Genomic DNA, 18561 nt, shown 5'->3' on the forward strand with positions numbered 1-18561 from the left:
GTTTAGGTGCTGAACACTACTTCTATGTATTGGCTTCAACATACATTAAAAACAAGAACAATATTTTTAGTAACTTCACAGAGTTTCACATTTAAACTTTCCTACTCAACATATTTACTTTTTTCTGCATACGTCCATCACAGCTGTTTATTCAAACCTAACTCCTCCCCTGTATTACAAAAATCTGACTTGTAGGTTTAAAATTAGAATTCTACTTACTTTCCGACCTGTTGGACATATTTCAGATACGAGTTCAAACCTATTAAAACATAATATAGGTATCAAACAGTGGAAATGCAGTATTTTAACTGTACTAACCCAGGGGTAGCAGCTATCTTGGGAATGTGTTTACTGTACAAAAGGTTGTTTACGGACACATGGAGAGGTCCCCTACAGCTTCCCATGTACTGGATAGAAGTTGATGGGATATATCACATTATCCAATAGCACCCAACTCATAAGCAACCACTAAATAAATTTAGACACTTAACACAACACAAAAATGATTGCAAAAAAGTACTCTGATTATTTATTGGCCAATTTATGTCTCTTTGGCATATTTTGCGATTGAGTTAACTCCTCGTTCATTTTTGCAAGCTTTTCCTCGTAATACTTCTTCAGTTTCTCAATTTCCTCCTCCATTTCTTTCTTCTGTTCCTCCATTTCCTTCTTCTGTTCCTCCATTTCTTTCTTCTTCTGTTCCTCCATTTGTTCCTCCATTTCCTTCTTCTGTTCCTCCATTTCCTTCTGATGTTGTATCTTGAGTAGCTCAATTTCAGAATATGCACCAATTAGTTCTGTTGGAACAATCAATTCAAGATTTGAGGGTACTGTAAAACAACACTGGCTGGCCTTTCCAAGTAGAAATACGGTACAGATAGCACAAATGAATTTAATAAGATCTCCTTTTAAAAAGTCATCATGGTTGGTTTCAAAAATTGGTAATACTAAGGCTTGTACTCCAAATTTGGTAGGGGACTCACTGTCGGATGAATCATTGCTGTTCTCAATGTACGGAAACAGAACAACTCTGAATTGAATAATCGTCTTATATTCGTTAAGTATTAACGCAACTCCTGTTCCAGACACACTTCCTTTTGACCGGGAATAATAGCCAATGGCTTGACCTACCGTATCCAGTAGTAGGTCTGATGTGCGTTTTGTTTCTATTACAACTAATGGTACGTAGGCATGACCGTCCGGAATTTTCTTCATCAATCTCCAGCAAACGTAATCATATCTGCTTCCACTTGACGTACTTAGTGTATCAGTAGCAGATACATCACTTTCTTCCATCATTAAACAATATCCAAAACTTCGGCATAACATAAGTATTATTGGGTTGGCATATGCAAACCTAACCCCAGCTTCATTACGTATGCCACCCTTGAGGATTAGAGTATGCTCCATAATATCGGCAATACAATGCGTAACATATATAAGTGGATGTTGTTTGCAGTATTCGTTCCATGGTCCACACAAACAAGATTCAAATTTGTCTAATACTACAGTTGGATGGCAGTGGTCTTGAAGTAATGTAACATCTATGACAGCAAAATGATCAGTATTCAATTTTAAGCTCTCCTTGAATTCTGATTCTTCCTGGTATTTCCCACAAGTAATTTTACTTGCTGCGACCGAGGCTGCGTCTCTCTGTTTTAACATCTTTGCTGTAGGATGAACGTAGAGCAGGGGTTTACCTTTCCACCTTTCAATAATCTCTTTTAGTTCATCGCTGAAGTACTCCTTCTTCGGATCCATGTTTTAAACACTGAAGTTTTCGAATATTAAATTGGTATCCAATATAAATAGTTAATGCTTAGTCCTTATATGGATAAAACGCACTGTCAAAATTAATAAGCCTTATGTCTAATGACGTCATAAGTATAGCTATTTGGGGGGGGACTCTAATAGTTTCGAGTATTAGTTCTAATGGAGGCTCAATAAGAATTGATCGATATTCAACTGGATCATGGAAGAAGACATCGACCTAAAACTATCAGGTAGGGTAGTCTCTAACGCCGGGGTAAAAAAATTTAGCTACCACTAATTGCTTATTCCCCTCCGACATGTTGGAATCTATACTTTCCACTGTTTTAATTCCTAGATTACTGTTAATAAACTTGTAATATGTCCAACATGTCGGACAGTAGATTTTACATAAGTTTGTTCCTCTCCGACATGTTTTAAACTATACTTTCCACTGTTTGATACCTATATCACCTTTTAATAGGTTTGTACTGATATCTGAATTATGTCCAACATGTCGGAATGTAAGTAAAGTGCTAAATTTAAACCCACAAGCTAAAATGTTATATGCCATATGCTAAAATGGCTACAGCTTCTACCCCTGCTGCCAGAGATTCTGTACTCTGGTCAGCCCTCCTCACATCAACTACTTTCTCTGCCACTGATACAACAGGCCTGGTAGTTACATGTGTGACTGTTCTATCAGAAAACATTTGAGCCCAGACACGGATGAGGACCATTTGACAGCCCATGAAAAAATGAGAGAAAACAGTGAGCAACTGTCTGGGAAAATTTGAGAGGGCGGAGAGAGCATAGATGAATTAGCTCAAGATCTTGAGTGATTACTTGACAAGGCCTCTCCAAGACTACCTGCAGCTGTGAAAGACCCAATGCTATGTTTCTACCTGATGACCTTCTCTTTTCCAGAAAGAGTCGTATTACAGTTGAAGCTCTTCCCAGAGGTCTCCCAAAAGGTATACCTTAGTAGAAACCATTGCCAAGGAAGAAAGCCCTGCCTGATCTACAGCAGGGCAGATGCTACAAGTGCAGCTAAGATAATTACCATGTCCCAGAATCCTCTCATCTGGAATGGATAGAGGCAAGCCTGTCTGAGCAGCTAGCCAGCTACTAAATGTAGCTCTTTATACTCGCCAAAAGGAGCCCACTTATCATTACACAGTAAAAACGAAGTAGTGAAGGTCACTCACTACTAAATGTAGTGAACGTCACTACTAATGTCTGCCACAATACTCACTATTTTTGTGTAGTGATGTTCACTACTAATTTTGTAGTGATGTTCACTACTAATTTTGTAGTGAGGGTCACTACAAAAGAGTAGTGAAGGTCACTACAAAAGTAGTGAACATTACTACACAAAAATAGTGAGTATTGTGGCAGAAATTAGTAGTGACCTTCACTAGTTTATTTTTACTGTGTACAAATTAAAAAATGTCATATCAGATGATCTATATACGCTGGCCATTTAAATATCAAGAGGTACACAAGGTAAGCCATACAAGTGGTGGTAGTTGGTAGGCATGTAATTACACACTATGTGGCTTATAACTGCCTCCATCCATAGATTGGTGTGATGATAATGATAGTATTTGAGTTGTTCCTCAAAGTTGTTATATACAATGGACGTTGAAGATAGTGTGCTAGTTAGATAGATCTAAAGTACCTCTAAAATATGGAAGAAAGTATAACTACTGAGCTCTTAACTAGGACTGATGTAAATCAGTATCTGACACAGTTGAAGCAATGTTATTCTAGTCACAAGCAGCCAAGAATATGCCATACATAGCTAGCTACTAAATGACAAGAGTATATTGAAGTGTCCTGCATTACAGTGTTAGAAGGTTCCCTGAGTTTCTGTTTACTGATTAGTGAACTGAGTGGATCACAAAACTATACATAAGGCAAATAAATATAAATCACATTACATAGCTAGCATGCATGCATGGCATAAACAGCAGTGCATGTACGTATAGTAACTAGCTAGTTTATAGGCATCAGTCCTCCATGCTTGCACTTCAAAATTACTGTATGAGGTTGAATGGGCAATTCAAGAATGTAGGCTGTGTGTTTTGACATTGCATGAAGGTACAGAGGAGTTACACCTTCAGCATTTTGATCCTTTCCACTTGCATTATTTCAACACAACACTAAAAATCATAATGCCAATCAAAACTCATTGTCTCAAACCATGGCATTAACAATAACAAATTGAGGGGTCCGTGTAAGATTCTGAATCTCACCTATTTTTTTGTAAAGATTCTAGATTCCACAAGATTCCAGATTGCAAAATTCACTTTTATGCACTCAGCTGGCTTCCAAGCTAATTGAATCACTGGAGAGGGGAGAAATACAGGTTAAAGTTGTGCTATTTTCCATACAAACGTGTTGAGACATGTGCACAGTGCTTACGAGACTAAACTGATTGCAACACGGCACACAATATAATTTAATGGACTTATTAATGATTTAGAGATTCCAGATTTGTGACCAAGGTTCCAGATTATATTTTGGGATTCCAAGTGATTCATGTTGGATTCCAGTTGCCCCATAACAAATATAATAGACACAAGCTATACAACACTAGTAAATATATCGTATAGTAGTTGATTTAAGAATATCCCCAGCAGAGATGAGATTGTACAAGTGCCTCTGACTCCCCATTACCATTTGACTATATGACACAGAAGAGGATGATCAATACTTGAGTACGAACTATACCTCACCAACCCTGTTCCATTCTTTTCTATTTCCTTATGCACTAAACTTCATGGCCCCAAGTTATAGGGTGAAGTTACGCCTGGCATCATAGCTGCATCAATACCTTTATAATTAATGCATAGCTACTCAGTTAGTCACCACTGGATTACCCTTAACTGTAAAGGACACTATCTAGTTTGAGTGGAAGTCGGGACTCCCCTTCCTGCCTAAAACAGTTTGTATCTACATCACTATATAAACCACATGCATGTTCCTGTCAAGTCGGGACTTTCCTTCCACAGTTTGTACATCACTATAAACCACATATTCCTGTGAAGTCGGGATTCGGGACTTCCCTTACTTTAGAAAACAGTCAGGACTTCCCTAGGGACTTCCCTTCCTTTCATCAGTTGTACATTCGAGCTCACTAACCACATGTTCCTGCATGTGGTAGACCTCAGGATGTGAAGTCATCTTATTACTTTCTCAATGACTTTGTCCAGAAGATACTTTAAATAAAGCGTAGGCACGCGTAGGCACTAGAGCTTTTTCAGTGGTACAGTCTGAAAAATTCGCCGAATTTAGTTTAATCATAGCTACACATTTCGATGTGATGAGTTTGTAAAGCACTCAACCTTCTTTGCTCACCGACAGGCTCTGCCTTCTGTGTACACCCTCCAGTGCCTAATTGGTAAAGTAGATAAACGACAGGCACTCGGACAGGCACCTACCCACTACTCTTCTCGAACCTAGACCGTGGCAACCCACCCACTTGCGCCCAAAGAGAGAACGAGGGCGGAGCGGTTTCTTTTTCGAGCGATGGAAGCAAATGAAGCAGCGGAAACAAGTATAGTTTATGCGTGGTGTTGTATTTTCATGATTTTAGTCTATGCTTACTGTTGTTTGCATAGGCAATGATGGCAGCGGTGAACGCGACCACCGTCCTTTCTTAAAAGAATTGTTCAGACACGTGGTACCACTGGCTGCTACTAAATGGAGAGACCTCGGTGCGCGACTGCTGGATAGTGACTGCCAGCCACTGTTGAGTGTAATAGAAACAAATCACCCACAGGATGTCGAAGAGCGCTGCAGACTGGTACTCGAAAAGTGGTTGGACACAAAAGCAGATGCAACCTGGAGTAAACTGATCCAAGCTCTTGAGAGTATTCAACTAAATTATCTTGTCAGTCAATTTCTGGCAAAGAAAGGTGTGTTTAATTTACCTTAGAGCAATTTCACAATGTTGACATGTGCAGCTGCAAACGGTAGAACCTGCATGTGATGCTATTTCTACTGATGTAGCGGCTTTGACCTTTGAGAATTTAATTTCATGCACCTATAGGATCTTCAATGCTCACTCGTCAGAATTGTGGAACTTTTATCTGTTTTTTAGATAAGACTTGTTTCCCGTCACTGCCCACATCAGTGTTTAGGCAAATTTTAATTATTTGATTATAGATCACATGAATGCACTATTTCATGATGGAAGGAGGCACAGAGTGACTAAGCTTTAAGTAAATGCATTAGCTGTGCATATAAACATAGTAGAAGGATGGAAGTCCCTCCACGGGGTGCATAGGTGTACCTATAGGCTAGCAGCCTTCAAGATCAAGATACTCTAATAGAGCAGTCAGAGACTGAAATAAGAGTTGGTATAATCAATAATCACCTCCTGCCCACATCAGTTTTTGCTCCATAAGGTGATGGGAAACAAGCAATATAATAATGATGGCCTAATGTTGTGATTATGTATATTGTATTTATGGTTCTGTTTTTCCAGGGATCCTGCTACTTGTGTTTCAGGTAGTTGTGTACCCCTGAGTCTAGGCCCCCTTGTAGCTATTCCTGTATGTTGTCATTATCATGACGTTTAATTACTTATTAGTGGTATCGTTCAGGGAAGGCGAAGGAGGGGCAAGGGGCTGTAGCTCCTCTGTCAGAAAGATTATGGAGGGGCTTAGCCCCCCTAAAATTATCTATAGCTATCATCAAACAATTGTACTGATTGTCAAACAACTAACTATACAAATGCTTAGCTACTTGCAATTCCATAGATTCTATATATTGAATCAAGATCAATATACTCTAATAGAGCAGTCATCCCAACAATGGTGAGTGCTGAAATCACTCTCATATTCAATTTTGAGAGCCTAAATCTCAAAAAACTTTCTGGAGGGAGGGCAGCATGCCCCCAAATCCTTTTATAGGTCCACTGAATACTAATATAAATACCTCAAGATCGAGATACTCTAATAGAGCAGTCACCCTAAATGCAACAGTCAAACTAATCAAATGTAAGGTAGTACCGTTTAAGTAGGGATCATCCAGAAAATTTCACACGCCGCCCAAGATTCCACCTTTAAAAATCACCCTAGAGACATTGTATGCCATGAAAATCACCTTTACGGAATGGCATATAATATATAAAATATATAGTAAAGTACTTACAGGTGGCCAGATAGAGAATTTTTTTAAAAAATCACCAAAACTCAATTTTAGTCTCACTGCCTCACTGACCACAGTTGCAAGTCTAGAGGTCAAACAAAGTGGTGCACGACCACCATTTCATGCCACAATAACAAACTCACCAGTGGGATGTACCTTTTCGAGTGTAGGCCCTCCGCACCTTGTCTTTTCTTTTATCTTCAATCAGGCTGCTTGTCTTCTTCTTCATCCAACAAAACTATAATTATCGAGGTGTTAATTTTCTGTATCAACACTTTCTTTCAGCAACATATGTGACTGAATTTGACAAAACAAGGCTTCGACGCACAAAGCTTTGTTAGGAGATATGGCGATTTTAAGGAATCATTGTGTAATAACTTCCCAGTGCCTACAGCTGTGCAAACAAAATTTGCACCAATTGTTCATCTGTTCACTAGCTATCACTGAGTGGGTGTATACATTTCTGATACCCAAAATTTGCCCTGTTTTGAGCAGCTTTTTTCGAGCGAGTAATAATATCACAGATGGTAGTACTAAGGGTGGGAGGGTGGGGGTGGACGGTGGTCTTAATATACGGGTATAAAATGGAGTAAGAAGACGATTGGAGTCCAGAGGCCAAGTTTGGGCTCTCCATGGCCCTCCATGGCCCTCAAATTACTCCAAATTGACTGAGAACACTATTGGCGAGCTCTCTGTGAAGTCCCAGCTCACTACACACCATTATCACAAAGCCATGGCCATTTAATGGTGCCAATCTCACACTCGTGGCTTTGACAGGGTCGGAAGAAAGCTGCTACAGAAACCAGACTTGCCAGTGCTGAAGGAAGTACAGTGTGAAATATGATAGTGTATTAGACCAGCAATCCATTTCTGGTAAAATCGTAAGTTTGATTTTGTGTGTGTGGAAGCCTTGTTATATGAAATCCGGTCACATATATAGATGCCACAAAATTATTTCAGACTGAAATTTCGGAAGCGCTTCAGTTGTCGCTATAAGAGATATCAAGACACACAGTAGTGTGTCGTGCGGCCAAGAAAGCCGGCGTGCCATACCGTAATTATATTTACAGGAAGAACCTAAATGCAATTTTCACGCATGCATAGTTCCATGCTCCCTTCTTGAATTGGAATCATTTTTATACTGCAAACGCCCTCCACCTTCAGCACCCCACATACCAAATTTGAGCAAGATATGCCTAATGTAGTCGTGAAATATAAGCCTTCAAAATCTGGCTTAATTTCTTTGTTTTTTTCCCTTCATTTAGGGGGCTTGGGGGGCTTAGATTCTTCTTTTCGCACACTTTACTAAAACCATTATAAAATGCAAATTCCTTTGAGCTTTGGTTCACTTTAAGAACATATTTTGGCACAATCACATACCAAGTTGGGTGTAAATCTGATTAATAGTAGTAGAGCTATGGACAATTACTTGTGTTAAAAAAGGCCAACTTGCTGTCACGTAACTGTTTATGGAAATAACTGTAAAATCAGTATGCGTATAGGTTAACCATCATAGCTTAAACCTTTCATGGTTTAAAAGAAATCGCATTGACAGCTATAGAGTTATAAGGCAAAAACCAAACAACTGTAAATGGCAGGGTCAAAATACTCTAATAGAACAGTCACTGCAGGGTAAAAAAGGTGCATGAAAAATGTTGAGAAAAAAGTTACTGACCAGCGTTCGAACCAGGGGCCTCCACACTGAACACCCAAATCCTTAACCACCGAGCCGTTGCTATCATGGCTGATCACCTCACTTATTTTCTACTTTATAAATGAAAATTCTAGCTAAAATCTAAAAAGTTCATAAGTTCGTAGATCTAGCTAGCTACCAATGGAAAATCTAGATTGTTCTAGAACATTCTATGTGTGTTCTATTAGAAATCCTCAAAAAAAAAGTGCGCTCTATTAGAGCATTACAAAAGTAGTTTTAATAAACTATGTAATACTATACTATTACAACTTCTCTTGTATTTCATTGAATCAAAGTCGATGATCATTTTGGTACAGATCGCGGCAGGGTAGTACACTACTATTAAGACCTACTCGCACCAATTTTCATCATCATAATCATCATAATAAGTGCTATGCTAAAAAAACGTTTGACAACAGGCTGCAAATTATATTTTAGCATGAAAGGTGCATGATTTGCTTTGTATAAACTGAGCAACTGCATCTTACCACATTTTGCATGAAAAATTGAGAGATACTCTAATAGAACAGTCACTACAAAATCTTAATTGACAAATACTATACCTAATTAACTTGGAAGAAATTTACTTTGTTATACAACACTATTGCAAATAACACTATTGCAAATAAATATAGGCACTACATATGTATTATAACTTTATGATAGCCATGAACAAGCAAGCACAAAATTATATCAAAACACAATCACATTATTGCACTTGTAATTAGATAATTGGTTGATGTATTGGAACTCTTTTTTTTCCTGAGCATACCAATAGGGTTGACTGCTCAGTATAAATAATAAATAAATAAATATCAGTAGCTATAAATTGTCTTTAGTATCAGATCAGTAGGTATTTTTCTGTATTGGTAGAGCACTAATTTGACCATATCATCTTCATTGCATCTGTAGATAAGAAGAACAATGATTTGTGTAAAAACAAATTAAACTTCAAAGCTAATTAATTTATGGTTGGCATTGGGTATATACTTAAACTACAAAAAGAACTGAAATCCAGACAAAAACAGCCAAGCCATATAAAAAGGGTGTGCCTTCAAAAACCTGGGTGAAAAAAGTTAAAAATCAAACATGGCTGCAACGATGTGGATGATAATATATTTTAATAATAGCTTGCATTAATAAAATATATTATCATCAACATCATTGCAGCCATTTCATGGCAGCCACCTTTGATTTCATAACTTTTTCACCCAGGCTTTTTGAAGGCCACACCCTTTTCATACAGCTTGGCTGTTTTAGTGTGGATAGCTACTAGCTAGATATCTGCAAATTTGCAATTGGAATCCCATTCACGACCACGCCCATAATTAAAGATCTAGGTGGACTAATATAGATAGAGTACAGGGACCACACCTCTTAACAATCTAGCTGTTTACTTAACAGTAAACAAGATGACCTCACCCCTTATTGGTCTAGCTAGCTGCACACCTCTTGGCTGACTCGACTATACTCTAATACAACAATCATGTATGATATTCTAATAGAACAGTCACAAGTTACATTGTAGCTATAGCTAGCTGTGCTACAACAAAAAACTAAAACTAGTATTTTAAAAAATTGTTAATTTAAATGAAGTAGGGATCTATGCAATTAAAGTAAACAAGAGAGGTATTACAGTATAGCTCAGTGGGAAAGTCCCTACTTTGGCACATTATAGCTATAAAAATTATTTTGCTCAATGCCAAAATAGGGCTTTCCCACTGAGCTATGCTGTAATACCATCATTCATCTCTTGTTTCACTACTTTTATTGCATAGATTCCTACTTCATTTTAAAATTATAAATACTAGTATTAATAGTATTCTGATAAACTGCTAAAATCACTCCCAGATTCAATCTCAGAGGTCCTAATTTTCAAAATTTCCTGGGGGGCATGCCCCCCAGACACTGTAGATTGGCATGCATCACATGCTAGTGTACTTTGTGCACTGATTAAGACATCATCCCTGGATAAACCTAGCTACACCCTAGCTTCCCTAACTAAAGGTATCTCCTCTGCCCCTGTGTGGTATCCTTACAATAGCCTGCAACAAAAAATTCAGTCCAGCCAGACCATTTTGGGGGATCAGCTTTTACCTCACCTATTAAAAGTTTGTGCTTTCTCAGCCGACGTACTGTGGAACCCCTCTAAGATGGACACCAATGGAAAATTTATTTTGTCCTTTATAAAGAGGTGTCCTTAGTTAAGGGGTGTCACAGTACAAACTACTTGTGTGGAACCTGCATGGACAGATGTCCATTATAACACAACTCAGGAGTGGGGGTTCCTTGGTTATTTCTACTACAGCAATTATTTAATTTCAACTTGAAAGGTGTTATAAGTGCTTCGTTTGTTGTTGCCTGTTGGATTTATGAAATCATTGAAACATCCATTGTAGCTAGTCTGTTTTAGCTGGTGGACAGTGCATTGTCATTTTGAAGAACCAAAATAATCAAATTTTAACTATATCATTAGGGTTGAAACCAATACTGCAAATACTTGGATACTCATTAATGGTACTCAGATAGTATAATTAAAATTGGTACTCAAGTTAGGGCTCGGAGGTATTGCCAAAAACCTTTATTCGGTATATTTTTAAAATAATACCTTGGTCAGGGTCCGCAAACCAAAAAATCAACTTTCACAAATCAATACCATTGTGGGATGCTCATGGTAGTACCACATTGCCTTGAAACTGGAGGCGCAATTGTTATTGCTTTTGTAGAAATATTACTTTTAATCATGGACAAGATACAAAATTTATTTTTAAAATTTCGTGCTCCGCACACAGGACTGGATGAAACTTGCTACTTAGCCAGACCTTATCTAGAGTTGTTGTATATGCATAGTAATAAGCAAATGAGTGGCTGTGTGCTGGGCGTAAGGCTGCTTTCTTTGAAAAATCAGAAAGCAAAACACAAAATTTTGAATCCAACCTGCCCTATCATCCAAGGCAAGAGGAGCCAACTTTTCTTCACAGTGCTGTGATATGGTTGGGTGCATATGCTGTTAGTACGGAAAGGATCTGAGGCTTCTCACCATCTGGGTGATAAGCATCAAAATTTTCTGAGAAAAGTTCTGTACGCTGAATAGAACAGAGATCAATTATAAAAAATGCAACACAATGAAATTGATTTCTTTTCCAAGAAAGCAATCGCAGCTCCAGTATACCTAGGAATGGTTTAGTGGAGTGAACATCCTACAATGGTAAAGAAATTATTTCATACTACTTCATTTTTCAATTTGCGGGCCCTACCTTGGTATTACTACATATATAGGTATTGCCCTTGAATGGATACTGTACAATAGGAATGTAGTAAGGTAAAAATCATTTGCTCTCGGCTACCCTTTCGTAAACATGCAGTTTGTTTGATGCCACAACATCTTGTATTTTATTATTAACCATTATGATATATTCAGCTCACATGATACATTTGTTGTAAAACCGACATCATGGAAGCTGTAAAGTTTAATTCATGGAATTTTATGTACTCTACTTGTCTTTGAAGTAGGGCTGGGGGATAGTATGTGCATATCGGATTATCAGGATAGTATCACTATCGGTATCGCCTATATCGCTTGAAAATTTAGTAATTAACAAGTAAAATATGGAGAAATATCTGCAAAATACTGTAAAATAATAACTTTTTGGAACAAGAATCAGCCTAAAAGGCTGTTTAATATCTTATGTAAAATACATGCATGGGTACATCCCTCCTTACAACTCTCTTTGAAGGCAACTAATAGGAAATAGGTGAATTATCACTATTGTTTTACTATCGTCTATCGTGAACAGTGTCTTGATATCGTTCGGACAGTGGAAATTTCACTATCGCTCAGCCCTACTTTGAAGCAGTTTGTGCATTGTTATTGTTACTTATGGTCCGGTATAAAACATGTCATGTAGGTATGAACTACAAGTAGCATATAGCTATAGTATACATTAGTATTAGTATTAATTTCACGAAAAAGGCACAGCCTGTGAATCCTGCTCAATTACATGCATACAAATCAATCATTATAAAAATAATGATAATCTGTCCAATGTTTATCTAAGAGATTCTATACATGAGTACTTGAGTACTAAATATCCATGATCGTATATAATAACTGCCGTTGCTATCTGATTGCTCTTAAGGTAACAGGAAACAAGAAATTGCATTATGTTGGCCTAATAATAATCATCATCATTTTGTCATTGACTGCTTGTTAAAAGAAAACTCTCTTTGGTAATAAATGCTTCAAATATGTCTTTAAAAAGTCTTAGATAGTAAGTTAAATTGTCAAATAATGTTATCTAGCTAGCTAAGATGTCATTGCTTCACTGTGGAGCCCCCCTATTAATGTCACTGACTTACAGCTTAGGTGTTGGTACACCAGTAGCTAGATGCAATATTGTTAATTAAGTATTTATCTCCACCATTCTGTAAGCTATAAAATATTAAGTTAAGGACTGCATGTGTTTTGGTGACTGAATGCCATTTCATATGAACCTCAAAGCTACATAGTGGATTATGAAGATGCAGTTCAGGGAATCAAGGAAATGTCCCCATGCAAGAAAATCTTGAGACAATAATATAGCTACTTATCACTGTGTTGTTGCAAGCGAAAAGTGGCTGTTCTATTAGAGTAGTTAACTGTTCAATTAGACTTCAAGAATTGTGAAGAAGAACTTCACTAATTTCTGTCAAGAATTGAACCATGCAGTGTGGCAGAATTGTGCTTTCACTCTAAGCCTATAATATGTAGCTAATGACATGAAGTAGCTGTGATTTGTTTCATGAAATTTGCCAATGCCAGTTTGCCCTGCCTTCATAAGGTAGGCCAATTTTTGGTTTTAAAAATGGTCCAGCTGTTCTTAATTTTGACAAAAATTGGTCCTATATTTGGTTCAGCTAGACCATGACAAGCCAACAGCTGTAGCACATGCACAGAGCTATTTATGTGAATCAGCACCTTTACGCTAGCAAAGTTAAGGACATAACCATAACATGTTTCAGCCTCTTGTGGTAGCTAAGCCATGTCTTAGGCCTAAGGATCATTAAATTGCAAAAAAATTAATATGTGTGATTGTTAGCTATTGTTGAGTTACAGTTATATTTGGCTGAATGTAGCAATTAGTCAATTCATAGAAATTGTTAGTAGTTGGTTTTGCCACTTATTTATAAATATTGGTTTCAAATCAGGAAGTTGACCTATAGGCAGGTGGTTCCTTCATTAAAATCTTACTGCTTGTTTTATCAAAGTAAGATGACTGCTCTATTAGAGTATCTGGATCTCTAGAAGAGGAATAAATTTCTAAAAATCTTTTAGATAGCTGTAAAATATATTTTGGGCTTGATTGTATCAAACTAATACAAGTTGTCATGAAGAAAATGTGAGGATGGTTTTTTGAGTAATATCTAGCTTTTAACTGTGACCATACAAGTTGCTATTCTTATTTTGTTTCCTTTGTAGCCAAATCAAAGGATGACAAACAAACTAATACCAAAATAACAGGTTTTGAAAAAATCAAAGTAGAATTTACGAAAATGACCGGTCTGGTTGATGGCGAACACATCCCAACTGTTTCATCACTACAACAAGAAATACAAGCTAAAAACATTGAACTACAAAATAAAGAACATGAAATCCAAGCCAAAAGTCTACAACTACATAATAAAGATGCTGAATTAGCTAAAATTATGTCTACACTGCAAGCTGAACATCCCAACCTACCACCTAAACAGGTATCTATTAGATTATCAGAAAACATCTAGCTATATGTGCTTGTTATATTTATCAGGTCAACAAGAGTAGCACTGATTTCTGGAATAACCTCAGGATAACATGGCAGAAATGTGCTGATCTTCCCAGTAAAGTATGGGCCAAGTCTGTCGCTGAACTTGATGGGAAAGTATATGTTACAGTATTTAATAGCAGAGGTGGATATAATGCTCCCTACATGTATGACTCCAACAAGGACCACTGGTCCATACTACCAGAACTACCTAGTTGGTATTTTAGTCTAGTAACTGTACCTGACAGGAAACAATTATTAGCTATTGGAGGAATTGTTAGGAGTAATAATGTTGTGAAGGTGACTAATAAAGTATTCCTGTGGGATGAGGAGAATGGCATGTGGCTTACTCCATATCCTGACATGCCAACTGCTCGGTTTAAATCATCATGTATCTCCCATCGATCATCAGTGATTGTAGTTGGTGGAATATCACGTAGGTATCATCGGACTATGGCAAGATCGGTGGAAGTTCTTCATATCACTGACACTGACTCACACTGGAGTGTGGTTGAACAATTACCACATGGTACACGTGGAGCAGTTCCTCTAATTGTTAACGATAACTTGTACATCACTGTAGGGTGTGATAAAGATAATTTGCATACATGTGATGTAGTGACTGCATCTCTACCACAACTACTACAGAGTAGTAAGAACACTAACAGTGGTCAAGTGTGGAACAAACTACCTGACATGCCTTATGTTTCACAATCCATCAACCACTATCAAGGTCGTCTGATCACCTTTACTGGAGGCGAGAAAGTTGAACAACCTGGTAAACATGTTCCAACATTTAAATTAGTTCCACTGATACACATCTACAATGTTAATGCCAAGTGCTGGGATTGTGTTGGAGAAATTCCCCATGGGTATTATTTTGGACGTTCTGTGCTTTTAAAAGAAAATAAAATACTTTTTCTAGGAGGACTGACTGGTAGACATAACCCAAACAATGATGATGACATAATAACAACCTGTATGTTATTAACACTTACCCCTCACTTAGCACTAATTGACAATCATTATTAGTAAAACAGTTATTTGCCATGTTGTAATGTGTTGAAGTTAACTATTTTAGAAATATAGTCAAAAAGGGAATAAGTGACAAAGTAGCAATAGGGGTGGGGTGGGCAACAGGAATATGAATCTCTGAGGATTATACAGTCATGGAATTTAGAAATTAAAGTATGCTCCAGCAATGGGGATCAGAATGTTGCCATCAGCAGATTTGAATTGGAAGCAATTTTCAAGATTCATATGTGAACCTAAAGGCAATTATATAAGTACAGACCATTTAGCCAACACTGTATTATGTATACATTATACTTGCTGTTGAATTCAACCCACAAAGCCATATGCAAAATTCCACTTTGCAATAGCAAAATAACTTGTACTTGTAGCAGCCATGACATGCATGTTTGTACTCTTAAAAGCACAACTACAGGTAAGTGCATGACTATATATCCATAATATGCTGTTCCTATATTATTTACTGTTGCCATATGGGCCGATATGGCACTGGCAGTACCTATAAACAGTTATGACAAAGCAATAAGGTTCACATCATTCCCAAACCTGCATGAGTCTATATTAATTGACAAGGATCTCTTGAGATGAGGGGTATGCGATAACCTAACTCATCCACTTCACATGATCTAGCAATACATATCTCAGTCAAAAGTGTACTGTCCATGTTAGGAATTATTGTACAGATTCACAGATTCCATTAGCTAGTTTGGCTAGTGTATTGACATCTGATGATCACATCAGCCCATACACTTACTCAACTAGTACTGTAATCAGATCACATAATGGACAACGCAATGTAATACTGACTAGCTAATAGTTTAATACAGCAGATCCTCAGTTATTCCAACAAAAAAACTTTGTCCTGGAGTATAGACAATGAACCACATTGTTGATTAGTCTAATATAATCTAATAGTCGCTCATAGGTGGCGGGAAAAGGTGGGCTCAGAATGGTATCTCGCCGAAATTATCCTTCAAGTGGGGCTGAAAAACTGTGACAAAGATTGATATACTCTAATAGAACGCTCAAATACCCCAATGGCCTTCATAAAATGTGTTCCTAAATACAGTAAAAACAACAACAACAACAGCAAAAAACAATTTTAATTGCCAGTATGATGGAAATCAAACCATTGATAGTATATACTATACCTATATGAGCAAACCAGGTATCTCTTACTTTGAGAGTTGGTGTCTTACCGTGGCACTGTACCAAGTGTTTCCAGCTTTAAGGACTGCATATAAATGCTATATGTTCATTAACCCTAGGCCTGTAGTCAACACTTTGCCAAAAGAGATATGATTTTATTAACTGTAAATAGCTAGTCTGTTTAAATACTTTTAATTAAAAGTTGGTGTATTAGTTAGCTAAAATGCTTCAAATTGTACTTATAAAATTTCTATGAGGTGAACTTTGAGACATTGTGAAAACTAAAATGGCTACAGCTTCTGGGGTAGCTGCACCCCCGCTGCCAGAGATTCTATACTGTGGTCAGCCCCCCTCACATCAACTATACTTCCTCTACCACTGAATGTGATGTTACCATTGGCGTTTGGGTTTCCTGTCGTCACTCACACCTATCTCATTAATCATGATAAATGGTGCACATTTCATGTACAACTATAAGCAAGCTTGCAGTAGTCCTTATTGGGATTTCTTATTTATAGTAGGTATTCCAGCCCGATTTTTAAAATTTGGACTTTTATATGCTCAATAGATAGAGTATTGATTGCCAATCTCAGAAATATATAGTTTGTTGGGTTGGAATTAGCTACTTTGGCATGCAAAGCACTTAAAAACCAAAAAAAGGATTATATTTTCTCCAGAACTCTCCATACATTTAAAGGGAAAAATGGCACAATTGAATTAGGAAGCCATCTAGCAACCTGGACTATCTTGAAACTGCACTTGCTTCCAGCTGAGAGTAAGTTCAGATCTTATCGGATCTCAGTGATCTTCGTATGTTATGTGGTGAACAAATATGTTTCATCTACTGCATACTTCTCAATACAATGGTGTATACCACTCATAGGCAAGAGGCTATGTCAAGTAAGTAAAAACATCAAATTAACAACTAAAGTGGACAGGGACATTGGAAACAGTGGAAATTGAAAACTGAAACTGAAAAACTGAAATTGTTATGGTACTCACCTCTTTCCAGAGATCACCTCTATGATAAGACCACCTCATTATAGTGACCACATTATTTATACTTCATGACCATTAAGTTCATATTCTCCCTATTTAGTGACCATTTCAAAGTGATTTCTAAAAAGCTATGGTGTACCATTATTTTATTTTATGGACTTGTATTGGAAACAGTAGACATCTTGTACATTACTCTACCCAATGATTAGAAAATCAGTCTGGCCATAAAATAAAATAGTGGTAGCTATATATATACTAGCTAACCTTGTTAATAAAGGCACTTCATTATACAAAGTTTGGCCCCAAAAAGCTAGCTCTATACCTATATGGTGTAGCTGGCTACTTTTGAGTTAACACTCGTTAATACCAAATCATGTTTATGTTAGTCTCTTACACTAAAGTAAAATGATGATCTTGTACACAAATTCATATGATAGCTTTTTTGAAATCGCTTTGAAATGGTCACTAAATAATGCAGTTTCAGTTTTCCATTTCCAGTTTTAGTTTTCAATTTCCACTGTTTCCAATGTCCCAAGTGGAGGTGTCACATCACAATAATGCAACAATACCTATATTGTGGCTTCAATTAAGGCATTGTTATGCTGACTTTGAAGTGGTTTGAGCTGATGACACAGCCATCAGAAAATTGCTGTGGAGCTGAAAATTGCTAACCCAAGCGAAGTAACTACGCCCTTTAAAGTAAGCACTAGTCCGCAGTGACTATACCTTCCACCCAACAGTACGTTTTTAAAGTTTTAAAGTATTCTATATACATTACAAGGCTTGAGAAGATTACAAAATAACACAAAACTTTCTTATATGTAACACGCACGATAAAACTAAGATTTTCATGATGATCAGTGTGTGGACAAACTCCAAAGCGATTTTCATTCTCATTGGAGCTTGGAAGAGTCGTTATTTTGTGCCAGGGTTCTATTATGGGAATTTTTTATTAAATCATGGATACTGGAATTCCTACTTGTATAGTGCTATAGCACA

General features: G+C 37.2%; 1 protein-coding gene across 2 annotated transcripts; it reads left to right on the forward strand.

Annotated features, from left to right (window-relative positions):
- Positions 1-1914: 1914 nt before the first annotated feature.
- Positions 1915-15466, forward strand: LOC136242971 (uncharacterized). Of its 2 annotated transcripts, XM_066034476.1 has the most exons (4): positions 4941-5311; positions 5376-5672; positions 14061-14332; positions 14389-15466. In XM_066034476.1, the coding sequence occupies exons 1-4, from the start codon at positions 5284-5286 to the stop codon at positions 15412-15414; spliced, it is 1623 nt and encodes a 540-aa protein (XP_065890548.1). In that variant the 5' UTR covers positions 4941-5283; the 3' UTR covers positions 15415-15466. The 2 variants fall into 2 exon arrangements, with proteins under 2 accessions (XP_065890549.1, XP_065890548.1); XM_066034477.1 differs by lacking the exons at positions 4941-5311; positions 5376-5672 and adding an exon at positions 1915-2003.
- Positions 15467-18561: the final 3095 nt, after the last annotated feature.

This window comes from Dysidea avara, chromosome 13 (assembly GCF_963678975.1).
Source record: "Dysidea avara chromosome 13, odDysAvar1.4, whole genome shotgun sequence".
Classification (NCBI taxonomy): domain Eukaryota; kingdom Metazoa; phylum Porifera; class Demospongiae; order Dictyoceratida; family Dysideidae; genus Dysidea; species Dysidea avara.